The sequence below is a fragment of the Lagenorhynchus albirostris genome, chromosome 10, assembly GCF_949774975.1.
Source record: "Lagenorhynchus albirostris chromosome 10, mLagAlb1.1, whole genome shotgun sequence".
NCBI lineage: Eukaryota > Metazoa > Chordata > Mammalia > Artiodactyla > Delphinidae > Lagenorhynchus > Lagenorhynchus albirostris.
The window spans coordinates 49,521,258-49,548,253 of record NC_083104.1 but is presented as its reverse complement, the minus strand read 5'-3'; the positions used below and the strand labels follow the sequence as shown (position 1 = coordinate 49,548,253).

The 26,996-nt window shown below is 42.3% G+C and overlaps 1 protein-coding gene across 12 annotated transcripts in view; it reads left to right on the top strand.

Annotated features, from left to right (window-relative positions):
* The window catches only part of ARPP21 (cAMP regulated phosphoprotein 21), a 163,357-nt gene that overhangs the window by 85,919 nt on the left and 50,442 nt on the right, over positions 1–26,996 (top strand). For 10 of the 12 annotated variants that reach the window (XM_060162414.1, XM_060162412.1, XM_060162410.1 and 7 more), the window contains 5 exons: positions 7,137–7,370; positions 14,390–14,559; positions 15,572–15,676; positions 16,582–16,842; positions 20,264–20,390. In XM_060162414.1, the coding sequence (XP_060018397.1) occupies positions 7,137–7,370; positions 14,390–14,559; positions 15,572–15,676; positions 16,582–16,842; positions 20,264–20,390 (897 nt within the window). The remainder of the gene's footprint in view (positions 1–7,136; positions 7,371–14,389; positions 14,560–15,571; positions 15,677–16,581; positions 16,843–20,263; positions 20,391–26,996) is intronic. The other 2 variants (XM_060162413.1, XM_060162411.1) reach the window with 1 other exon arrangement.

Below are 26,996 nucleotides of genomic sequence, written 5' to 3'. Positions count from 1 at the left end.
TGCCCTGGGGTATTTCTGGAGCCAGTGCAAGATGCCTCATCTTTCCATCACTTCCTCTTCTCCGTGTTTATTTTCGTCACTACACAAATGCATCCTGGATATTCTTTTTCCCTCGTAATTTCAGAAGCTTTAGGTTATTCTACTGAACTCTGACACTTGGATCTGGAAACATTTTCTCAAACTCAGGAGAGAAAAATACTCATGGTTCAGGGTCCCTGTAAAAGAAAAATTGCATCTGATGAGTTAAAGAGGCAGGGAAGACTTTACCCATAACTAATTCAATAGAGGTCAAGACTGTTGCAGTAGGGGAGAGAAACTAAACTCAACCCTGCAGGAACAAAGGCAGGAGAGTCTGTAAATGAGCTAGAGGGCCTTAAAGAGCTGATTGGTCAATTTGATAAGACCGCCTGTGTTTGCTAATTGGTGCTGAGACTTGCAGAGAAAGGCACCGTTTTTCTTGAGGACTTCACTTCAAACGGATGGCTCCCAAGTCCTTAAGAAAGACCTTCCCGTGTTGTAAAACTGATAAAAGGCTGGGAGAAGATTTGCATCTTTTTTTTTTTTTTACATCTTTATTGGAGTATAATTGCTTTACAGTGGTGTGTTAGTTTCTGCTTTATAACGAAGTGAATCAGTTATACATATGTTCCCATATCTCTTCCCTCTTGCGTCTCCCTCCCACCCTCCCTATCCCACCCCTCTAGGTGGTCACAAACCACCGAGCTGATCTCCCTGTGCTATGCGGCTGCTTCCCACTAGCTATCTGTTTTACGTTTGGTAGTGTATATATGTCCATGCCACTCTCTCACTTTGTCACAGCTTACCTTTCCCCTCCCTATATCCTCAAGTCCATTCTCTAGTAGGTCTGTGTCTTTATTCCCATCTTACCCCTAGGTTCTTCATGACATTTTTTTTTCTTAGATTCCATATATATTTGTTAGCATACGGTATTTGTCTTTCTCTTTCTGACTTACTTCACTCTGTATGACAGACTCTCTAGCTCCATCTACCTCACTACAAATAACTCAATTTCGTTTCTTTTTATGGCTGAGTAATATTCCATTGTATATATGTGCCACATCTTCTTTATCCATTCATCTGATGAAGGGCACTTAGGTTGCTTCCATGTCCTGGCTCTTGTAAATAGAGCTGCAATGAACATTTTGGTACATGACTCTTTTTGAATTATGGTTTTCTCAGGGTATATGCCCAGTAGTGGGATTGCTGGGTCGTATGGTAGTTCTATTTGTAGTTTTTTAAGGAACCTCCATACTGTTCTCCATATTGGCTGTATCAATTACATTCCCACCAACAGTGCAAGAGCGTTCCCTTTTCTCCACACCCTCTCCAGCATTTATTGTTTATAGATTTTTTGATGATGGCCATTCTGACTGGTGTGAGATGATATCTCATTGTAGTTTTGATTTGCATTTCTCTAATGATTAATGATGTTGAGCATTCTTTCATGTGTTTGTTGGCAATCTGTGTATCTTCTTTGGAGAACTGTCTATTTAGGTCTTCTGCCCATTTTTGGATTGGGCTGTTTGTTTTTTTGTTATTGAGCTGCATGAGCTGCTTATAAATTTTGGAGATTAATCCTTTGTCAGGTGCTTCATTTGCAAATAATTTCTCCCTTTCTGAGGGTTGTCTTTTGGTCTTGCTTATGGTTTCCTTTGCTGTGCAAAAGCTTTTAAGTTTCATTAGGTCATATTTGTTTATTTTTGTTTTTATTTCCATTTCTGTAGGGGGTGGGTCAAAAAGGATCTTGCTGTGATTTATGTCATAGAGCGTTCTGCCTATGTTTTCCTCTAAGAGTTTGATAGTGTCTGGCCTTACATTTTAGGTCTTTAATCCATTTTGAGTTTATTTTTGTGTATGGTGTTAGGGAGTGTTCTAATTTCGTTCTTTTACATGTAGCTGTCCAGTTTTCCCAGCACCACTTATGGAAGTGGCTGTCTTTTCTCCACTGTATATTCTTGCCTCGTTTATCAAAGATAAGGTGACCATATGTGCGTGGGTTTATCTCTGGGCTTTCTATCTTGTTCCATTGATCTATATTTCTGTTTTTGTGCCAGTACCATACTGTCTTGATTACTGTAGCTTTGTAGTATAGTCTGAGGTCAGGGAGCCTGATTCCTCCAGCTCCATTTTTCTTTCTCAAGATTGCTTTGGCTATTCGGGGTCTTTTGTGTTTCCATACAAATTGTGAAATTTTTTGTTCTAGTCCTGTGAATAATGCCAGTGGTAGTTTGATAGGGATTGCATTGAATCTGTAGATTGCTTTGGGTAGTAGAGTCATTTTCACAATGTTGATTCTTCCAATCCAAGAACATGGTATATCTCTCCATCTATTTGTATCATCTTTAATTTCTTTCATTAGTGTCTTATAATTTTCTGCATACAGGTCTTTTGTCTCCTTAGGTAGGTTTATTCCTAGATATTTTATTCTTTTTGCTGCAATGGTAAATGGGAGTGTTTTCTTAATTTCACTTTCAGATTTTTCATCATTAGTGTATAGGAATGCCAGAGATTTCTGTGCATTCATTTTGTATCCTGCTACCTTACCAAATTCATTGATTAGCTCTAGTAGTTTTCTGGTAGCATCTTTAGGATTCTCTGTGTATAGTATCATGTCATCTGCAAACAGTGACAGCTTTACTTCTTCTTTTCCGATTTGGATTCCTTTTATTTCTTTTTCTTCTCTGATTGCTGTGGCTAAAACTTGCAAAACTATGTTGAATAAGAGTGGTGAGAGTGGGCAACCTTGTCTTGTTCCTGATTTAGTGGAAATGGTTTCAGTTTTTCACCATTGAAGACGATGTTGGCTCTGGGTTTGTCATATGTGGCCTTTATTATGTTGAGGAAAGTTCCCTCTATGCCTACTTTCTGCAGGCTTTTTATCATAAATAGGTGTTGAATTTTGTCGAAAGCTTTCTCTGCGTCTATTGAGGAGCAGAGATGCGCTAAAAAAAGGGAGGTAAAGGGCCTGTAATCAGAAAGAAACCTATTTATAGTTAAACTGAGGGGAACTTCAAGGGCATCATCCTCAGCTATACTCATCATTTAATCGGTGGCTTATATTTTACAAAGAAGACATTGAGGTCTAAAGAAAATGTCACTTCCTGAAGGAAATACAACTAGTTCTGGCAGAACTGGAAACACAACTCAGGGTGCTCCCTCCCTGAAAGGGAGGTAGAGGGCCTGTAATCAGAAAGAAACCTATTTAAAGTATAGTTAAACTGAGGGGAACTGCAAGGGCATCATCCTCAGCTATACTCATCATTTAATCGGTGGCTTATATTTTACAAAGAAGACATTGAGGTCTAAAGAAAATGTCACTTCCTGAAGGAAATACAACTAGTTCTGGCAGAACTGGAAACACAACTCAGGGTGCTCCCTCCCTGAAAGGGAGGTAAAGGGCCTGTAATCAGAAAGAAACCTATTTAAAGTATAGTTAGACTGAGGGGAACTTCAAGGGCATCATCCTCAGCTATACTCATCATTTAATCTGGTGGCTTATATTTTATAAAGAAGACATTGAGGTCTAAAGAAAATGTCACTTCCTGAAGGAAATACAACTAGTTCTGGCAGAACTGGAACCACAACTCAGGGTGCTCCCTCCCTGGGGAGTGAATGCTCATTCCCTCCTCCAAGGGACTCTTCCCTTGCCCTTTCCTTTCTGCCCCATCCCTTTCCTGGATTTCTATTTTGCTTTGCCTTATGATCTCTTTTCCAGTCTCTTCCCATTTTTCCCTTTTCCTGTGTCCCTCTTGAGGGTTCATCTGAGGCTTTCACCCAGCCACCCTAGTGTCTTTGGTCTACACCTCCCACCAGCTGCCCCTCAGGGTCCAGCTTCAATTTCTGAGCATCCCATTATGAGTAGCATTGAATTTCTGTGCAGTATCTCCTAGAACTTGGCATAGGCCTGGTCAGGGCCCTGGTCCTACCTGGTTCTTGCTGGAATGACTTTAGGGTAAACACATGACCTGCAGGCTTCAAGCTTGGTCCCTGAAGTTGCGTTGCCTGGGTTTGAACTCAGACTCCTCCACGCGCTAACTGCACTTGGGAAATTTACTTAACGTCTCTGAGGATCAGCTCTCAGCTGCAAAATGAGGTTGCTGTGAAAAGTAGATTAGATAATTCATATAGCGTGATTAACACTGTTTGTCACATAGACATACTGTTTAAATATTTGCCGTTGCTGTCACAAAGTCCCTAAACAAGGAAGCACAAACCACTCTCAGCACCCAAAGTAGTAAAGTTCTCAAATATTAATCTTTTTTTTAAATCTGTGAACACTTCTAATCCTGTGCCTTTTATCACCATTGGTAGCAGCCATTTTTGATCAAGAATTTCAGTAATGCTGGCTACGTGTGGAATACTGCTTTACCTGATTCTAGGTGATGGATGTTTAGAAACTGGTCAGAGCTGGTTATACACCAGCCAGCCTGCAGGGTGATTGCTGAGCCATCGCTCCAGGGAGGTCTGACTGCCTCCATCTTTGCAAGTGTTGAGAGTTTAAGCCAAATTTAATTTTCCTCCTTCCCTTCTTTTAACCTGTGGGATCAAATCATTTCCATTATCTTTACCTTGTCTCCTCATTATTCCTGTTGAAGCTGCTGCTTTTTCTCAGCCAGTAGAAGGAAATATTGTCAATCAGTGATGAATGGCCATCTTCTAAAAGCCAAAATGAAGTCATCTTTTGGATTTTGTTGAGGCACGTTAGTCTCTGTGTATCAATCTCCACCACTAGCACACACGCCCAGCATGGTGTTAGATGCCTTGTTAGCCCCGACTTTTTCTTACTGTCTAACCCCTCAGCCTGGATGTGGGCTGAGTCAGTTGTGTATGAGCTTCATCGTCTGGGGTCAGGAAGTGTTATTGTATTATTACTGTTCTTGCTGTTGTTGTTGACGCTGCTAAGTGTCAAACTTGGACTGTAGCATCAAATCATGGGCACAAGTCCACAAACTCACGCACTGGGGCAGTGACTGCAGGATCAGACGTGTCAGCCATGTGGTCTGAAAACTACTCTTAGTATTTCCACATTTCCTTTTATCCTTCATTTTTCCGCCCATACATTATTCAGAAACCCATCAGCATTAGTTAGATGGAACATCCTGAATTAATCTGAAACTTTATCATTCTGAATAATAAAGTCATGGAAAAAGCAGAGAAGATTCCCACCTGAGAACACTGGTGGCAGTCGGTGTTGGGTCATGGTTAAATCTAGATCATTCTGCCTGGATCACATCCCAGCTCTGTCACTGTCTACCTGTATGAGTTGACTTGAGTTAGCTGCCTTTTCTGTGCTTCCATTTCCCTATCTATCTAGGCAGTATAGTCCTTATAATTACAATGTTTATCAGGTTACCCACACATACTAAATGCTCAGTAAATATCACTGTCCTTCTTCTCAAAAATTACGACACTCTCCAATGGCCCCTCTTCTCTGCAATCACATGTTGTATTCCTCTCATGTATTTAAGAACTTGAAAAAGAGTAGACACATGTATATGTGTAACTGAATCACTTGCTGTACACCTGAAACTAACACAACATTGTTAATCCAATATAGAATCCAATATAGAATAAAAAATTTTTCAATAAAAATAAAAAGGTCTTCAGTTTACCATAATTTAGAACTCCATATTCTCATTAAAGATGACAAATCACTTACTATTCCTTTAACCACTTATTAGTACTGGAGTAAGTTAGGGCTGTAGAGTTGAAATTCATACGTCAGCCACACTTTTTATTATTAAAAATGCTGAGAATTTTAGAAGGAACATAACAAAAACAGATAGTAGAACTAAAAGCCATATCATTTCAAAGATAAACTTCATCACATGTTATTTTGTTACTTATATTCTTCCCAGTATCCACTGTACAGAATATTTTTCCTCTTTATGTTTTGCAGAAATTTAATTTATAAGGCATTATACTAAATATCACTTTGAAAAAAAAATGGTTTAATAAAAGAATCTGTGTTCAGGAAAAAAAAAAGGTCTTCAGTTTAAGGGCACATTTTAGAATCTTCTAAACAATCTTAACTATTCCTTATATGTGTTAACCTCTAATGACACAGAATAATGCATTTTTAATGACATAAGTCAATAATGTGGGCTGATAGTTTTTAAAGTTTCTTATATTCCGTTCTTTCAAACTATGATGTCACCCAATCCATCTGTTAGTTTGAATTCACAGATAGAGAAATTTTGCTCAGTGCATTTTCTCTCTGAGGCTCTGGTTAATATTCAGAGCCCAGAACAGCCACAGTCAAGGGTGCTGGAGCTGCTTGGCTCTGGTTGCAGTGAAGAGTGGCTGGTGCCTAATGGACGTGGGCTATAGCTTTTCTTGTCCACATTGGAGGGAAAGGGAGATGATTAGGGCTGGATTCCATCTTGGGAGCTTCTGCACACTGACCCAGTTACTTACGTATTTGAGGAATCTACAGTCCACAAATCTCCCCATGATTCTACTCTTCTGTGTCATCTGAAGGATGCTCAGTCAATATCATGATGGCCAAGCCCCCCTTGGTTCACCTCTTAGTCATATTAACAAGACTTCTGTGAGTATGGGAGGTACAGTGCAACTCTTAAGCATTTCTAATAGGAATGAGCGAGTTCTTCTACTCACATTTGAGGGAAAAGATCGTTTCTGACCATGATCCTTCAAAATGCAGCTTTACAGATGTTGGAGAACCAGTACTTTAGAACCATCTGCGTGACCACAGACTCCTCCTTAAACTGCAGTCTCTTTAACCTCCATCCCAGTCATTTTACTGTCATAACTCCAGCTCAATGAGACATTTCCACTTCATTAGTTACTCAGGGAAATGGGAGTTTTCAGGCCCTGAGTTCCCAGCTTTATGGTACCATTTACCAATTCATCACCCTAGTGGCATGTGAGAAGCCGGAAAGAGAGAGCTCATTCTTAATCTCTCTTTTCCTAGCAATCTGACACATCTGAAAAATATGCAGCAAATATTTCAATCAAATGTGGGAGGGGCATTAGTTAATCTCATCCTGCAGTGCTCACCTCAGATTCTTTAGTGATGGATTCTTTACACTAAGTAGTGGTTTCTTTCCTCTCCTCCATGTGGAATGATTTGTTGATTTGTGTCTCTCCGGTAGGTTCTGAGTCCTCCAGCAGTGCAGGCTCGTCAGGATCGCTGTCGCGTACCCATCCACCTCTCCAGAGCTCACCGCTGGTCTCGGGCGTGGCAGCCACTTCTCCGGGCTGTGTGACCTACCCAGAGAATGGGATGGGAGGCCAGGTCGCTCACAGCAGCACCAGCTACATCCTCCTTCCACTCGAAGCTGCCACAGGCATCCCACCCGGAAGCATCCTTCTTAATCCACATACAGGTTCGTGCATTACCTCTGCTTTGGCTGAGACATAATATCAGAGGTTTATTCTTGTGTTTGAGCTTATAACTTTGCTAGCAAGTGTTCTGAAAATTCCTGGTGCGTGGATTGTTGTGTAGGGTCTTGATTTAGGAAGAGCAGATCTATAGAGAGCTGGAATCTGTATCTCTGTATCGTTATCAATATTGGTATGTAAATCGAAATACAGATACTTCCCAGAAATATCCGCTTTTCTCTCTGTCCTCTTCCCTGAGCACGGTGTCTCTCACGTATTCCCAGGAGCTACGATAAGAAACCATGGAGTGAAGAATCAGGATGTACTAATTGAAAATTGATGTTTCTCAGACCAAATCCGTGGTTAGCTTGTTGTTGTGTCAAAAGCATTTTTGCATGCAAGATATTTCTGGAACTTGAGATCTCAGTTGGAGCAGATTCTTCACTACAGAAATTGACTTCCCACCTTAGAACTCCGTGCAACTCCCACTGGGAAATAAGGAACAGCAGTGGCAAGAGAATACAGAGGGCAAGTTCTTAGGGATTTTAGGGATTTTAGGATTAGACAGGTTTTGGTGGGGTTTGGAAAATCGGTAACTTCATAACTATTGTTTCTTTCATGATGAATGGCCATTTTTTTACTTTTTTTAAATTGAGGTATAGTTTTACAATATTATATAAGTTACAGGTGTACAATATGGTGATTCACAATTTTTAAAAGTTATGCCCCATTTATAGTTATTGTAAAATATTGGCTATATTCCCTGTGTTGTACAGTATATCTTTGTGGTTTGTTTTATACCTAACAGTTTGTACATCTTACGTTTTTTACTTTTTAAATTTCTCCTGTGGTCAGTTAACTTCCACACTAATTTCAGAGGACCCAGAGCATTGGGCAAATAGACTGATGAACACCTGCTTCATGGGGGAAACTTCTCAACCAGAGGCAATTTTTCCATGCCTCCAAGGCCATTTGGCAATATCTGCAGATAGTTTGATTATCATGACCTAGGGAGGAGGGGCTGCTACTGGCATCTAAGAAGGTAGAGACCAGAGATGCTACTAAACATCTTACAATGCACAGAACAGCCCCTGACACAGGAAGATTATCCAGCCCAATATGTTAGTCGTGCCAGGGCTGGTAAACCCTGGGTTAGAAGGCTTGATTTGACAAGTCACTTCTCTAGAAACCTTTGAAAGAGATTGAAAAAAAAAATGAATTTTCTCAAAATATATCTGAGGTTTGGTTTAGATTACTTAAAAATGCAGCGCTGGATGGGAATCTCATAAAAGTGATCTGGCTCAATCTTCTCACATGTCTAGTGCTACTAATAAGTAGGAAATTCAGAGAAGCATGACAGTAAAATAGTTACTTGAATAATTACCACATTTTCATGAAAACATATGGCACATTCTTAAGGAATGGTGTTTGATTGAGACATTTTGAAAATGCCACAAGTTTGAGGGAAAAGGAGGCATAATCATTTTATTGAAAACCATTTGAAAGCTTTCAGATTAGATACTTCTAAGGAGAATATTAGATATCTGGATCAGTGTAAGCACTATAAAGGAAATGAAAAGAAAACCAGGATCATATTCATTACTCTGGGCACAGATCAAAGTATGATCTGACTCTGTCAGCTTTAATTCTTTCACTTTTAATTGAGATGGAAGGTTTGTAGACAAGAGTAGCCACTAAGCATAGTTTTGAGTGTTATGTTTTAACCAAAATTGCAGAGTATTTCGGGAAAGCTCAAAAGAGTACTTTTTAGGGTACAGCGCAGGAATATGATTTGTAATGAAAGCGTGGATGTGTGTGTGTATGTGTATATTATCATCTATAATCTTGTTTATAGAAAAGGAAAGAATGTGCTCTTGGTGCCAAGCCCCAATTACAAATTGGAATGAGTAATTTGGAGCTGTTATTAAAATTTATCCTTTGCAAAAGGATCCTAACTAAAGAAAAGGATCTGATAATACTGTTGAACAACAGAGTTTCCCTACACACATCTCTGATCTGACAAATGCTAGACATAAAACTATCCCTCGACCAGGAGGAAGATGTACTATTCTATTCTGTGATTGAGTGGTGGGATGTAAGGTGAATTGTGATATTTCTTTTTTCCCAGAATGTGTTTATTTTTGTCAATTAAAAATATGCGTGGGGGGACTTCCCTGGTGACATAGTGGTTAAGAATCTGCCTGCCAATGCAGGGGACACGGGTTCGATCCCTGGTCTGGGAAGATCCCACATGCCGAGGAGCAACTAAGCCCGTGCGCCACAACTACAGAAACCCGCGTGCATAGAGCTCATGCACTGCAATAGGAGAAGCCACCACGATAAGAAGCCCGCGCACTGCAACGAAGAGTAGCCCCCGCTCGCTGCAACTAGAGAAAGCCCGCAGGCAGCAACAAAGACCCAATGCATCCATTAATTAATTAATTAGTTAATTAAAAAAATATGAACAGAAGTTCCCTGGTGGTCCAGTGGTTAGGACTTAAGGCTTTCACTGCCGTGGCTCCAGGTTCAATCCCTTGTCAGGGATCTGAGATCCTATAAGTCATGTGGCATGACCAAAACACACACACACACACACACACACACACACACACACACACACACACACATGCCAGCACATATGAATGTACGTATACATCTATTACGTATCTCATATATGTATGTATATGTGTATCTGTGGTGAGTCATGTGCATGTCTTTCTATCAGGCTATCTGATCACTTATTTGACTCTACTATTGAAACTGGAAATTTGCCTCCTTTGGGCTGAAACTCATCTTTCTCTGGCATTGCTGTGTCCCCCTAGAATCCACACCTCTTACCTTTTCCTAAATACCCTCTGCCAAATAGGTGGTAGGAACACTTCAGTATAAGCAACCCAGAGCATATGACTACTTTGCTTCTTATGTGAATTGCCCTTGGCTACATTTCCCTGTTACCAGCACATTCATGAGCTTGTGGGGAGGAACTGTACTTGGTTATATTTTTGGCCTCCCTAGAGTGGATAACAAAGGTCCTCAACAATTACATATTTTTGAAACAATATCTACTATTCATCATATATGCTAATGTGGATAATAGAGCAGCTTTTCATCCAATGTCATATATTTGAGAATGTCCCTCGTATGTAAAACAATGATTGATTAAATATCTGTCTTAAGCAGTAATAAGACAAGCAATGATTTGAAATACTAAGGTGCCTGCCAGTCATTTGTCTATTAAATGAAACAAAAATGAAATTTCCTTTGTCAGCACAATTGACCGGGCTCTTACTAGGAACTGAATGTTTGTCAGCTGAAACCAACCCACTCACATACATTCTTGTGGCTCCCCAGATACAACCAGGACTTTTTATTTCGTCTGGCTTTAGACTCAGCTCCCATTTGGTCCATTTCCAACTCTAAACCTGCGTTGGCTGTTGTTTCTTTGCTTTGCAGGCATCTGGATGAGGGAGTCAGAGGCTCTTTCTCAAAGTTATCCCTGGACCACATCTTCATCCTTGCCAGGCAAGCCTGGGTTTGACTCTTGAGAATGATCTTCCTCCAGCCGTCTTGGACTCAACCTCAGTTTGGAAATTTCTAGCTGAAAGCTCATCTTTGGCTATTTTCTTTCAACTCAGTGCTATCCAGAGATGTCAACAGGTGTTGGCATCCCTCAAGTGCTCGTTAGTGCCGTGTGTGTTGTTTTGCCATTTTGCTTTGCTTTCATCTGGCAGGAGTCCGGGAGCATGAGATGGAAGAACATGCCATCTGCAGGGACTTGACTTTGAGCCGCCTTTGAGGGCTGGTCTCTTTCAAATGCTTCCATAAACTATGCTGTTTTTGTTTTTCACAGGACTTCTAGAATCGGTTTATCCAAACTGCTTCCACCTTTCGATTAAATGCACCGTGAAGTTTTTGTGTGCTGTCTAGAAATGTATCTTTGCAAGTCCTGAATCAGTCTTTGCTTATCCATAATCATCAGCTCCCTAATCATTTGATTGCTCACCTTCTAAGGACTAGGAAAGGAAAATATTTTTCCCATCATCCCTTCCCTTTCTTTTCAAATAATACCCTTCTGCCGGGTACATGGTAGCAGTGCTTTGGTATTGGAAACCAAGAGCATATGATTACTTTGCTTCTAGTGTGAACTGCCCTTGGATTCATTTCCTTATTACGAGCACATTGGTAAGCTGTTTGGGAGGAGGAGTCCTACTTAGTTTCTCGTTTTTTGTTTTGCATCCCTGGAATGGATAACAAAGCTTTAGTCACCATGCAGGGGCTCAATCATTATATATTAGTAACATAATGTCTGCTGCACATTACACACATTGATGTGAATAGTGGAGACGTTTTTCACCTAAAGTTATGTATTTGAGAGCGACGGACGCTCTGCATTCAATCCTTTTCTCTGCCCTGGCTCAGCTCACCACACTGGCTTACCTCTGTCACTACACTCTCTTTACCTGCTAACACCCATTCCAAGGCCTGCTGGACACGCTTCTGCAGTTCTGACATGAAAACCTCTGCTAAGCGGAATAGTCCTAGAGCTAGTGAGTCTTTCTCTTTTGATTTTCAGCCACTGTCATTCAAGCTAATTGCCTGGATTCAGTCGTAATTGCATCTGGATTGGTAAACTAGGTAGAATACCGAGAAGCCACCGTAGCCTGACTTGAAAACCGTCAGTCAGTCATCCCGGCCCTCTTAGAAAATTGTTTTTGGTCTCTTCCCTGGCATCCATCTGACTTCTTTCATTTTCCTCAGTTCTCTCCACCATTCCTTGGTGAGCATAGGAATCAACCTCTTATACTACCTTCTCTTTCTAGAAGAACCTGCCATCTCTCTCTACCCAAGTGAATTCTTAGTACTTTCCACATGCGGTTATTTAGAAATATTTCTTTCTTCTGGTCCACAGCACAATAATAATATTTTAAACAGAGGGTCTAACATTTATCGAAAATGGCATCTGAATATTTTGCTGTTATATTTTCACCCTAAATATGGTCAGTTTTTCACACTTCCTTAATTCTCACTGGGGTAAATCAAAAGTCAGAGACATAGTAAAGAGCCTTTTCTTTTTAGTTTTCCATCCGTGTGTGTGTGTGAGCTTAGAGTGAGGTTGACTTTGAAATGATTTTGTATGAAGTTGCTGTGATAATTTTTTTTTAATGTTAGGTACCTAAAATTTTCCTCTTCCCTACTAAGATACTCAGAGAGGAGACAAGTAAGGATTAGAACCCCAAATGGGCTAATAGATTTTTGTAAATTGACCTTTTTTTCATCCTTTCCCAAATTGCTGGGTTTTGCAGGGGGAAAAAAAATGGGTTGCCGATTTTAAATTCAGAAGAGTTATTTGGGGAAAAAAAACAATAATTTAAAACAATAATATATAGCTAAAATTAAGTAACAGTGATAGGAAAACAAGTGCTTATGAAGAACATTTAAAAAAAAAAAAACCTCTAAATTTAGTCATTGTTCTCTGACTAAAATTCTGGCACATTTGCTTTTCCATCACATCATGTTGTGATTGGTTATGAAACTGTTGTTAGAACTCCTGTGGTTCTGGCGGGTATGTTCTTGAATATGCAGCATGTGAGGTTACTTGTTGCATACATACACACATACATATGTATATAACTATTTGGGAGGGTACTGAAAATTTGGGGACTGCTAAAGCTTTCATGTCAGTTCCTAACTGAGCTGAAATCAAGTCCACTGCTCTTTCGCTGCAAGCACTTTGCCCATCTCTTCCCCCAGATTCTGATTCTTCTTTATTTACCAATCCTGAGGGTGATTCCACCTTGAAACACGGCCCCCACCTCTCCAAACTTCTCATGTGTTGATAAATAATTTTCAGTTACAATTGGATTTTTTTCATGGTACCTCGTTGTGCCATGTACTCATTCAGCAAACTTGGATAATTCACTTAAGTTGTGTGGTATGATGGGAGGTGAATGGACCAGGGCCATTTCCTGGGTGTCTCACTTACTGCTTTGTGTATTTCTGAATAAATTGCTTGGGCCCTCCAAACTTTGATTGTCTTGTCTCTAAAGTGGAATGAGATTGCACACCTGTGGGGCTCTTGGAAGAGAAGACCATGGATGTAAGGTGCCTGTTGCTGCACCTTCCATATTGGAAATCCATTTCTTCTCTCCCTTACCTCCTTTCTCTCTCTTTCATTTGCTGCCCTTTAATCTCTTCCTTTCAGCTCCTTATTCCTGTAATGTTCCTGGTGGGCCTTCATTTCCTCTTCTGAAACATAGGGAGATGATACCTACCTTCCTCAGAGGCCCAGTGAGGTTCCAGTGATACTGTTTTGTAAACCATAAAATACTCCTCAAATAGTAGGAACAATAACAGTGAACCAAGCCATTATCTCAAAAGGCAAAATAATGTATATTTGCTCTGCCATGACAAGATGATTCTGTGATGGGTTTATTATGCATCACCTTCAGAATCTCTATCCCCTCCCCTGTGTACTCCTGCTTGTGAGAGAAGCGAGTGAATGCATGTGGTATATCCTGGTTGTATATATATTTGTGGAACTGATAATGATTCTAAGTTGGTGAACAGCCCAGTGGAAGCAAAACAAATATATTGGTAAACACTGAGTAACTGAATGTCGCCAGAGCCGTATAAACGGAAAGCAGCCCTTGTATTTCAGTGTAAGTTATCTCGCTGGTAGCTGTGAGGTGCAGGGCAGCAAGACACAGGACTTGGTGAAGGTTGCGTCTCCACAGGCCTTCTGCACTGGGTGCCACTGTACAGATGCACTTAGCTTTGGCAAATTGCCTTGAAGGTGATGGATTCATTTGAGGCTTCTTTAAGTTGCTGTGGGCTTACGCTGCTACCTCGCTCAGCCTGATGGGTCATAAACAGTCAAGTCTTCACACTGGCAAAGGCTCCAGTGTCCTGGACTTCCCCTGCCCCTTTGCTTTAGGTTCCATTTTTGAGTATCTGTCGGAGTGGTTCTTTGTGCCAAAGGAGAGCTTGAAAAGTTTACCTTGACCAAGGTGTGATTCCACTGCAGGCCAGCCCTTCGTGAATCCCGATGGAACCCCCGCCATATACAACCCCCCCACCAGCCAGCAGCCCCTGCGAAGCGCGATGGTGGGGCAGCCCCAGCAGCAGCCCTCCCCGCGACCCCAGCAGCAGGCCCAGCCACCCCAGACGCAAATGGCAGGCCCACTGGTCACTCAGGTAAGAGCTGGTGGGAAGGCAGGGAGGGGAAGTGCTCGGAGACGCAGACTGCACCAGCCTCAGCGATGTGGTGCATCAGGAAGAGGCGATATTTTCCATGGGTGCCAGTCCCATCCACTCAACTCCATAATAAAACCTGGCAGCCTAGAGCCCTTGGTTTCAGGTTGACAGGACTTCAGCTGGAGCCTTAAGCTTAGGTAGAGATGAGGGCCCCGTCCAGTGAGTCGCATGGTGAGGCATGGTACTTGGGAAAATGAATGACAAGTCTTGTCTTAGATCTAGATGCTGCTTTTATGTGTCAAGGAGCCTGTACTGTCTAGGGGACTGAACTCAAGCCCATCCAGGCCGTTGTGTCACCTTGCTCACCCATTCCTAATGCAGATCAGGTGGCCAGACTGTTCATTTGTCCCTTGGAGAGACATTGGGCTGTCCTCCTTTTCTAGGGCAACACATGGAAATGTTCAGAAACCTGAAGTGTTCCAGGCAGGTTGCCAGGGTGAACCTCTTTTTTTTTTTTTTTTTTTTTGGCCACAGTGGGCGGCATGCAGGGATCTTGGCTCCTGGGCCTGCAGTGGAAGCAGAGTCTTAACCACTGGATGGCCAGGGAAGTCCCCTGAACCTCATTTTTTTGTTTGCTTTTTCTTACTTTTTAGTACTTGGACTATATTTTTAGACCCAGGGATCTGACCACCACCAACACCACGAAAAGTATCACAGTAACTTCTTTTTTTTTAATTGAACGAAAGATTCTTTACTTTCTATAGTGCTTTACAATTTTCAAAAGTTTCACACACAGGACTTCATATCTGAGCAGCAAGCCTCCCTCAAGGCTGGCTGGCGCTGGTCTGCCTGCATCGGCTTCCTGTTGGTGGCTGGTGCCCCTCTCTGGAGTGCACTGAACCAGCAGGACCTACGAGGGGGACGGTGGTGTGCTTCACATGCGATCGCCTTCCGGTGGGATTTCAACCCCCAGGATTTCCCTGTTACCTGACAAGCTTTTTCTTTCCTCCAGTCTGTCCAGGGGCTGCAGGCTTCCTCCCAGTCAGTGCAATACCCAGCTGTGTCTTTTGCTTCCCAGCATCTCCTGCCTGTGTCTCCGACGCCGCAGTTCCCCATGGTACTGTATCATGTGGGGATGACTTTTCACCTGGGAGAGCATATTCACTGGTTTGACTACTTTCTTGTGCAGGGCAGGCTGATGCTGGGTGGGTGCCCTGGGCTGACTGTAAGGGGGGAGGTGGTGTGTGAATGTCTCATTCTCCAAAATAATGCTTTCCTTTCTGTCATCTGTCCCATGTTTAGTGCCTCTGCAGTGGTACCCTTTTAAGAGTTTGCGAGCTAAGTGGGAATTGAATGTCCTCAGAGTTACATGTCAGGAACAGAGAGACACATGAACTTGGTGTGAGGGTTGGGAAATATCTTAAAAGTCAATATCCAGATGGTAACTGACATCACCCTGTGCTCCTGATACGGGTGTTCCCCTAGAATCCCAGTCCTCTAACGGCCTCTCATTTCTCCTCAATGTACTAGGTCCTTTTGGACAAGAGTGAGCATTGTCCCTGAACATCAGGCCAGGCCAGTGACTAAATACTCTTTAACGTGCAAATGAAACCCCACTGATGACAGCCATGGGCAGCACAAGTCCTTCTGCGTCCTCCAGAAGGCAGATCCTATGGTTACTGCTGGTAGACCAGATGACCCTCCAGGACAGAGCCCCAAATCCTTCTTGTCTCAGTGCCATCCTGAGGATCCCAAGCCCTCAGTGAAAAAAATAATAATTTGTTTCCACTGAAAGAGGGAGATACGGGTCAAACTGTTTGCCATCTCTAATCCTCAAGATGATTAAAATCTGTCTTCTCTTGTTATGTTCTCTTGGTGTTCTGAACAGAGAATTCCTTTCGTTTATTTTTTCCAAATTGTTCTCCCTCCGTCTCCCATAAGGACAAGCCTGTGTCCTATGTCTGCCACTCCCATTCCTCAGCCACTCTTGCTGACGCCCTGGTTTCTCTCCATGGCTTGCAGAGAGAGGATGTGACCACGCAGTTTGGCCAGATGAACCTGAGCCGGCAGTCCTCGGGGGAGACTCCCGAGCCCCCAGCCGGCCCTGTCTACACACCGTCCCTCCTGCCGCAGCCCACCCAGCAGCCAAGCTACGTCATCGCCTCCACAGGCCAGCAGCTCCCGACGGGAGGCTTCTCGGGCTCTGGCCCTCCCATCTCCCAGCAAGTCCTCCAGCCCCCTCCCTCGCCCCAGGGATTTGTGCAACAGCCTCCACCCACACAGGTAAGTGTGCTTTTTCTCACACCTGTGACCCAGAGCTGGTTGCTGGTGCATCTGTTTCCATGTAGAATATCACCAGCTCAACTCATCTCGCTCTTGTGGTCCATACTGATATTCCCAGCCTACAGGACCCGGTCTGTCGCATTCATCAGTTGTGTGAAGTCTTGGGGGCTCAGAAAGTAAGTTTAATGACGCAGACCCGTGTCCCTGGTACCAGGGGAAGTGGCCCATTTTCCAGGCTGTTTGCGCAGAGGCCATGGGAGAGCATTGCCCTCCAGCAGGATGTCAGCTCACTGGGGTGATTGCCCAGGGAGGGAAAGCCTCGGGGAAGAAAGGGGAAGGCCAGCTCCTGGGGGACTTTCATCTCTCTTGCTGCTGCTCTGGAAATGTGTTGTTTCCTTTCTTATCCATTCATAAGCATTTTCTGGAGCTTTTCTGGGGCTCCTCTCTGAATATAAAGGAGGAAGCTAAGCCCCATCCACTGTCCTCTCCACTCCCCTGGGGAGCGGGGCTCCTGCACATGCTCACAGGTAGCCATTAATCATATTTAATTGACTTGAGCATGTAAGACACCACAGATCACTGATTTTTACTGTCTTCTCAAAGACTGATTATGTGTTACTCTTCACCACCAAACATCTCTGGGGGTCTCCTGGGTATCCCTTGCAGAATATTGCAAGTGATTACTGTCAAGATGTAAAATGCACAGAAGCGTTTTCTGGTCCATTTTCAAGGCATGCACATCCCAAGCAAATTCCATCCTAATTATGAAATATTGCATTGGATGAGCCGTTTAAAGTACAGTGTCACCTTCGTATCATTTGTGGTGTGGCACTGCCTTAACATCTTGAGTAAATTATTTTCTTTTCCAGCCATGCAGAATCCTCCACCATGAAATGATTTTCACCCAGTTGTTCATTTTATTTTGAGTGATAATTAATAGTCAATCTTTAGTTGCCTTCTATGTAATGTAGTACTGTTGCTGGTAGGGTTTAAGGAGATGTTAAAAATAATTTTGAGTTACAGGAGAAAGGACCTCATTGATATATTAATTATTTTACTAATAAATATTTACTTTAATTATCAGAGAAAAATAGTTTAACTCTTTTAGCCTAAATAGCATCTAAGTGTCACCCTTTTCTGATGTCAAAGAGAAGAGTTGGCAGAATATTTAATTGAAGACTTTTTTTAAAAAATGCCCTTCCTTGATTGAAGGAATTTCAATAATTAGTGCACTACAAGAGCAAAGACAACTCAGAGCTTTGGTGTGTCTGCAACAGAAATGCTTTCATTCCCTCTCCAACAGATTTAAAAATAGAAAGAGGGACGGAAGGAAAAAAAAAGGAAAACAGATGCTCATGAGCAGTCTGGACATCTGTGAACTTCTTTGTAAAAGTACCACAGATAAAGGTATAGGATGTAACCCACAGTGATTGTCAATTTAGTCAACATTTTTAAACTCAGTTACTCAATTATGTATAGTGTTGAAAAGAACACTTGCGATACAGTCCATGGGCATATATGGAAATACCTTATATTTATGCAGAAAATGACCTATTTAATAACCTTAAAGGTCAATTTTGTCTGATTTGGGTGAATGCTTTCTGATCGCCCACTGGAAGGGTGAAGCAAAAATGTATGGACAAGGGCTTCCCTGGTGGTGCAGTGGTTGGGGGTCCGCCTGCCGATGCGGGGGACACGGGTTCGTGTCCCGGTCCGGGAGGATCCCGCGTGCCGCGGAGCGGCTGGGCCCATGAGCCGTGGCCGCTGAGCCTGCGCATCCGGAGCCTGTGCTCTGCGACGGGAGAGGCCACAGCAATGAGAGGCCCGCGTACCGCAAAAAAAAAAAAAAAAAAAAAAAAAAAAAATATATATATATATATATATATATATATATATGGACAAGGCAAAGAGGGAAAATAAAGTAGCCATAAAATTCACAGTTCTTCAACAGGTGGCTCCTAATGTTATTCTAAGCAGATAATCCTTGCAGGCTGTGTACTGGCACACCTCTGCTTACACTTTAAAGAAGCTGATAGAAGAAAAGTCAGAGGCCTGTAAATTAAAAAGTAATCGATTAATAAGAAAACAGGGCTTCCCTGGTGGTGCAGTGGTTAAGAATCCACCTGCCAATGCAGGGGACACGGGTTCAAGCCCTGGTCCGAGAAGATCCCACATGCCGCGGAGCAACTAAGCCTGGGCACCGCAACTACTGAGCCTGTGCTCTAGAGCCTGTGAGCCACAACTACTGAAGCCCACCCTCCTAGAGCCCATGCTCAACAAGAGAAGCCACCGCAATGAGAAGCCCGGGCACCACAAGGAAGAGTAGCCCCCGCTCGCCGCAACTAGAGAAAGCCCACGTGCAGCAACGAAGACCTATCGCAGCCCAAAATAAATAAATAAATTTCTAAAAAATAAGAAAACAGCCTTAATATAAATGACCTGAGGCAGGCAAGGAAGTCTTTCCAGGTCAGGAGACATTTGATTTGAATCTTATTGGAAGTAATTAGAGTATTTTCAATCATTCTTAGTCATTAGAAAGTGACAGAAGGTGACATGAACAGTATTTTTAACATATGTCCCTTTTAAAACTGAACATCCATTTTTTGGGATACCAGCTGTGTGCCAATCACTCTGAAAAGTGCTTTGCTGGGCCTCCCCATATTTCATAATTTCATCCTCTGATTCTTTTAGGCAGGAGATCAGCAGATTTCATGACCTACCTGTGTTTCCATTAGCAAAACAATTCAAGTTAATGATCATATTTAAAACTACGTAAAAATGTGTTGTTGTAGGTGACTGTTTCATTCACTCTTGTTTCATTCACTCTTGTTTAAAAAGCACAAAATTCAGCACCTTAAGACAATCACCATTGTATTGCTCCCAGCCAGGTCGGCAGTTTGAGCAGGACTTGGCAGCGAAGGCTCGCCTCTGCACCACATGTGGCTTGACTGGGCCTGAAAGATCCCAGGTGGCCCGACTTACATGCTGCAGTGTTGGGGTCTTGGCTGGGCTGCCTCTGTTCTCCACACGGCCTCTTTCTCCAGCTGGGTAGCCTGGACTTCTCCTGGTGGCTGGGTTCTCTCCTGAAAGAGTGGAAGCTGCAAGTCTTCTAAAGGATCAGGCTTACAAGTCTCAGAAGTCATCATTGCTGTCTCATGGCATTGGTCAAAGCAAGACAGAGCCAGCTCAGATTCATGGCTTTTGGGAGTAGATTTCACCTTTTCATGGGAGCAGTAATGCGCGCGCGCGCACACACACACACACACACACACACACACACACACACACACACGTAGGCATGGTGGCCGTCTTTGCAATCTACTGTACTCACATTATGTCATAAGATGACAATATTTTACGTTTCAAAATGTTACTCCATTTACAGCTCTCATTTCCTGCCATTGTTCCCTTTCTTCCACAGATGCCTGTATATTATTATCCATCTGGTCAGTACCCTACCTCAACCACGCAGCAGTACCGGCCCATGGCCTCTGTTCAGTTCAGTGCTCCGAGAGGCCAGCAGATGCCACAGACAGCACAGCAAGCAGGTACTTGGAATCCGTTTCCCATTTTCTCCTCCAACTCAGTTATTTTGCACATAAATCTCTCAGCTGTCCTCTTTGGATGAGTATCCAAGCTTGGCAATTTAAATCAGCTCATTTCCCTTCCCCAGAGAAGATAAAGGAGCATTTGATTAACTCCATGTGGAAAAGTGACAGGTCCAAGGAGGAGAAGCCCGTGTCACGCCAGCATCCCTAGCATCCCCAGCATTCCTAGCGTGCATGTGAAACGCAGTCTCCATAAATGCCTTGAGGATCCTCTTAGTTTCTCTGAAAGCAGAGAGCCAGCTACATCCCTATCTTCCTAGTTCATACTTTTTTACCCCTTCTCAACCTAAAGAGACTTTTCCCCTGTTCCTAAGGCTAGGGCACCAAATTAGGTTGTTTCTGTAGCATCCTAGAAAGCAGCGTTTTGAGAAGAAGGCCACTGACACTGCAGCCTGTGTCCCGATGGAACTCAGACCCTGGCTTATGGTCTGGAGGGCCACAGCCTCCTGCGGCAGCCGCTGTGCAGTGGGAAGGGGGGCCGAGGCACTGTCCGAGAGTGAGTAGCAGGTCTCACAGTGAACCGGTCTCTTTCCCTACTGTGTCACACTCCTGATGGGATGCCGCGACCCCGACAGCAGCAGGAAGCCGGCAGGCCTTAGTGACCTGTGCTAGGGAGACATTTGTGTCCTTTCTGCTGCCCACACGGCAGAGAAAACCGCTGATGGTCCTGCTGAAGACCGCCTGGCTGGGGCACCCTGCCTTCCGTGAGTAGGGCAGCATGTTAGAGCCCACACTCCCATCTGCCACCCAGTTTCTGCACTGGACGTATGTATGTGCATCTGTAATGTGTACAATATGCCTGTGTGATATCTACAGGAAATGGACAGTTTTGTTACGTTATGACAAAAAGCACCATCCTTGCCAAGGATGAACACCAATCCCCACCAGAATACTCACGCTGATGCTGCTAGCATTTTGTCACCTTGGAGGGGTCATTTAGTTCCTCCGTGGTGGGGGTAGCTGTATATTCTTTAGTTCATCTCATGGCTTAAAGTCTGTGGGAGAAGAAGGAGACGCATATAGCAGCCAACCAGACTATGTCTTATTTTCAACACTGTATCAGTTTGGGGAAGGATATATTTTGACCTCTGAATTGGCTTTATACTCTTATAGTCATGAGAGCACTAAAGGATTGCTAATTATTAGTTACTTTAAGACAAGCATTTGGCCATATTTTCTCTGACTGTTGGAAAATGGTATTATCTCTATCATTCTGGTGGTAACTGTGCTATCAATTTAGATATAGACTCTAGTAACGTGTTGTTTGCATTCTTGAACCGTCTTTTTTTTTTTTTCCTGCTCGTGTTATCAAGGAGTTAATTTATAATCTTCTAAATTATAGGCTATAGCAAAGTTTTCCTTTTGGTTGCCACTGCCTTTAGAAGAAGAAAGATGCCAATATCTAATTGTAATGATTTTTTTTTAATTTAGTTTAGTGCCACTGTTTGAGAGTTTTCTGAAGGATATTTCAGTCTTGTGTTAGGGTATAGTTCACATACAGGAATGCAGGTCCAGACGTGCAGCATCCCACTGTCCCGTGAACTCTGGGTCTGTGTGAGGTGCCGAGAAAGTTGGATGAATATGTTAACTGGGCAACAGAATAAGATTCAGAACATGCCTCGGGCTCCCCACTGACGCTTCCCCGCTACCTTCACTGATGCATGTCAACCCAAGGGAGAATCCACATGACCTTTTCTTACCCTTTTTAAAACACTGTAGGGGAATTTGGGGATGCAGAAACCACCCTCCCCATCTTGAGGAGACCTAACTGGTGGCTTTTGTGACAACCCAGTGGCTTTGACTTGTCCCATGCCCCACATCACCAGGGAACTGCCACCCCAAGGCAAGTTAATGACACGTAATTAGAAGAAAGCATTCTAAGTCAGTATCTTGCTCAAAATAGCAGCCGGTGCTTCAGGTGTCAAGGAAGTGAGTGGCAGCTAATGTGCCTGTGAGGGTGGGGAGCTGAGAAATGCAAAATGATACATGCACAGTATCTTCCCTGAGAGTGATGACATCAGTATACACATGTAGACCCTTGTGCTCCTAGTGTGGTGGCCATCACAGCTGACATCAGGCCAAAAATCCCCCTGTGGTTTCCACCTCTGCTGAATTTACTGAATGTTTGGGAAGGCACATCGTGTCCCCAGATCTCACTGAGAATCACCTCTGCCAATAAAATCCAAGGAACACAGCTTGGCGATGGCTCTGTGACGGTGGAAGGGGGCTCTGGGCCCTACAGCTGGGAAGCTTTTCGCTGAGCTTAGTGACACTATCAGCAACTTCCCAAAGGGACATACATAGAGGAGTTATTTGGGAGAACAACTCCATGTCCGTGGACTGCCTCATAGAGGAAAGAGCCTCTTAATTAAGCTGTGTGTTAACCAATTTATCATAATGACATAAACATACTTACTAGTTTTGCCTTTATTTCCTGGCATGGATGATCCTGTAGAACTTAACATGCTGTAACTAAACCAGCATGTTACAGAGGTAGATAACATTTAATTACTCATTCAAGTACACAGGGTGGCTTAATAGCAGAACACATTGAGAGCCTGGACTTTTGTCTCCCGACTCACATGGGCTTCCATGTTATTTTGCAGAGCTTGTCAGTAACAAACGGCAGAGAGCAGCTGAGACATTCGTGCACAAATCACACATTGGGAAGGAAAAAAATAGCATTCCTTTTACATCATGTCTCCAACTCCAAATTCCCTTTTCAGTTTGACTTAAAAGTGTGCTCTCTCTCTCTCTCTTTTTCTCTCTCTCTACATATATATGTATATAGCTTCATTCTTCGTTCTCCAAGATCTTGGACATGTCCTAAAAACAACAAAAATGAACTTGTAAAGTCCCATATACTTTCCTAAATGGGCATTTGGGAATGAATAAATCCTAATTTTGGTATTAGAATAATACTGGTTTCATAAAATAAATTAGGAAGTGTTTCCTCCTCTTTTATTTTTTGCGTGAAATTGTGTAAAATTGGTGCTAAATCATCTTTAAATGTTTGGTAGAATTCTCCAGTGAAACTGTCTGGGCCTGGAGATTTGCAGAAGCAGATTTTTTTTTTTTTTTTTTTTTTTTACTTTTTATTTGAAGATAATGTGTGCAGCTTTTAAAATATGAATTCATTATGGTTATAAGACTATTCAGATTATCCATTTCAGTTTTGCTGAGTTTTGGTAGTTTGTGGTCATTGAGGAATTGACCCACTTCTTCTAAGTTGTTGAGTTTATGAGTATAAAGTTGTCAGTAGTATTCCTCTATTATCCTTTTAATAGCTACAGGATATGTTGTGATATCCTGTTCTATCTTGATATTGGTAATTTAAAATTTTCTTTTATTTTCATAAATCTTGCTGTATTTATCAATTTTTATTGATCTTTTCAAAGAACTACCTCTTTGTTTCACTGATTTTCTGTATTGTTTTATTGTTTCAATTTTATTGATTTCTCCTCTTGTCTTTTTTTCTCCCTTCTGTTCATTTTAGTTTTATTTTGCTCTACTTTTTGTAGTTTTTTGAGGTAGGAAGTTGGATTATTGATTTAAGGCCTTTTCTCTTTTCTAATGTAAGAATTTTGTGCTTTGTTTCCTTCTCAGCCCTGCTTTAGCTGTGTCCCACATATTTTTAGATGCCATATTTTGATTCATGTTTATATATTTTTTTCTTTTATTTGAGATTTTTCTCTTTGAGCGGTGGATTTTTTAGAGGTATGTTGTTTAATGTGCAAGTGTTTGGAGATTTTCCTGTTGTATTTCTGTTATTGACTCTAGGCTGATTCCATTATTGTCAGAAAACATACTCTGTATGATTTCAATTCTTATAAAATTGTTGCAGTTGGTTTTATGGCCCAGGATACGGTCTATCTTGGTGAATGTTCCTTTGAGCACTTGAAAAAAATGGGTATTCCGCTGTTGTTAGGTGGAATGTTCTATACATGTCAGTCAAACCCTGTTAGTTTATTTTGCTGTTAAGATCATCTGTAATTTTGCTGATTTCCTGTCTACTCGTTCTGGCAGTTGCTGAGAGGTGGATATTCGTGACTCAAACTATAAGACTTCCTAAAGTCCTGAAATGAATCTCAAGACAAAAGGTTGCCCTCATATCCCTGAAGTCCAAGGATGAAGGGGAGACTGTAGCTATTTGGAGCATGTTGGTTCCTTTCCCAAATAAACAAGAAATGCTTCATTCCCTAACAGAAGCTAGAAACGTTCCATGGAAGCAGTCTGGAAGGTAAAAGCCCTCTGACCAGTGAAGTTTGGGTAAGGTCTTCCTATAAGCTGCTGTCCACGTCTCTCACATGCCAGGTTTTCAGCCCTGTTGCTTAACGGCAGTAATACTACTTTAGGTTTGGGTAGAAAAATCATGTAGGTGACTGTTTACAACAGACAGTCCAACAGTTCTGCTTTCCTAATAGAGCAGATGTTTCTGTATTCTTGAATATAATGAAAATAGAACAACAGGAAGAGAACATGGATGGCTTCAGAGCAGAGCAGGAAGGGGGAAAAACATGAAACTTGCGTGAGCCTTAGATTAGATTATAACTGCAGTAGATCATTTGATGTGGATTCTGAAAACTGTGGGGATGCCTCTCACCTCTGCTTTTCTAAAATCCCATTCCTCTCCCACCTTCCCCCACTCCCAACCATCTGCCGAATGATTCGTTTTTGGTAAAAACCAATCTCATAGAGCATTTTCCATGACAGTGTTTTACTTTTCAAATCATAGTTTAAAAGGAAGCCATGAAAAGGAAATCTTAAAAATGCATTGTATTGCAAAACTCCATGCAGCTTTTGTGGGGTTCTGCTCGCCTATTTACTTCTGCTCTGCTCAGTTCTCTGGATTGGGTCCATGAGGCTCCAACCTGCCTGGTGACGGTAGAGTTGGAATCTCTTATAGGAGGCAATGGTGGAGGTCTTCAGAAGTTTTTGAACTTTACTCACTCTTTTCACTTGGATTTAAGATAAACCTCACTTGGACTTTCTCTTAGGCTCTGCTCGTCAGCCATCATGATATTTAAATAGTGGAAATAGAAATGGAAGGTAAACACTCAGTTTTGCTAAATGAGGAAACTGAGGAAGGTCAGCCTCCTACCCGATGTGGAGTCTTTCTCGTCAGAGCCAGAAAGGGGACTTCTGCTACTTCAGTCTTTACAGATTTAGTAACCGATGCAGCTCTCAGACACTCAGCAGGGTTATTCAGGCTGACTGAGTCTGACTTGTGAGATTTTGCCCTTGACTATATGAACTCAGAACCAACTAGCACGTGCAGGTGTTAAGGAGGGCACATGAACAGGAGTAAAAATAACATCCAGATTACTCGGAGAAGTGTTATCACCCCTCCCTATTCATAGGAGAAAAACTGGAGCTTCCCCACCTCTTAGGGCATCATCTCTCCCTGCCCTGATAGAGAAGCTGGAAATAAACCTTGCAGCCAGCCTCCTAGTGTCCAGTTAATCAGAGTGAAGAATGATGGATGCAGATAAAGAAGGTTGCAGTTTATTTAAAATATATGTAAATAAAAGGTATACAAGAAGAATGGTGAGGGAAGAGGAAACCAGATGAGGGAGTAGAGATCCTGTTTGTTTTATTTTGCTAACTGATGACAGGATAACAGTAGAATCCAGGAATCTGTTGGGGACCCTCTGACCTTTGGGATATAGATTTCATTGATCCAAACCTCCATTCTATCTAGGAAGAAAACCACTTGTATGTAGAAAGTTCTTCAGTGAAGAAGGTAGAGTTCAAGGGGGTCAGCCTGTCAGAAATACAAATGATATAATAGGCCATTAGATTTTTCTCTTCTTCTCTGGAACAAAAATCCAAAATATCTTCCACTCTTTAGGTAGAGCAGTTCAACTCCCTGTAGCTCCTTCCACACACAAATCAACTCTAGGTCTCTGAATATTCCTTAACTAGATTTTGTAAATGCAATGTCTGCCCCCTCATCCGTTTTGGATACTTGGGGGAGGGTGGCTGTAGCCAGTGTGCCTCAAACTTTCAGGCGCATACGTAGCACCTGGGATCCTGTTCACGTGTGTATTTTGATGCAGTAGTTCTGGGTGACTCCTGAGATTCTGCATTTCGGGCACACTCCCAGGTGATGCTGGTATTACTGCTCTACCATCTTGACAGCAATGTAGTAGATGGTACATTTTTAACCACGGCTATCTTGTAGACCAGCTACTGACAAGAGAGAGGACCTACCGAGATTCACTCTTTGATTCAACATTATTTATATCTCAGGCATAAATCTAATACTTCATGGTCAGCATATATGATCTTATGAATTATAGCTAGTGAGTATTTAGAATAAACAGGTTAAAGCTTACAAATGCAAATCTTGAGATAGAAAATAAATAGAGCATGATTCTACTACATAGCAGGTACTCATAGGTGCTGAAAGAATGAATGATATGTGTACCTATTTTATGTTCACGTGTACAGGGAGCGTGTGCTTGTGAGTGAGAGAGCGGAGAATGTGGGAAAGTTTAAAACGTTAAATGAAAACCTGTCAGCCCTCGAATTTAAATATCAAAA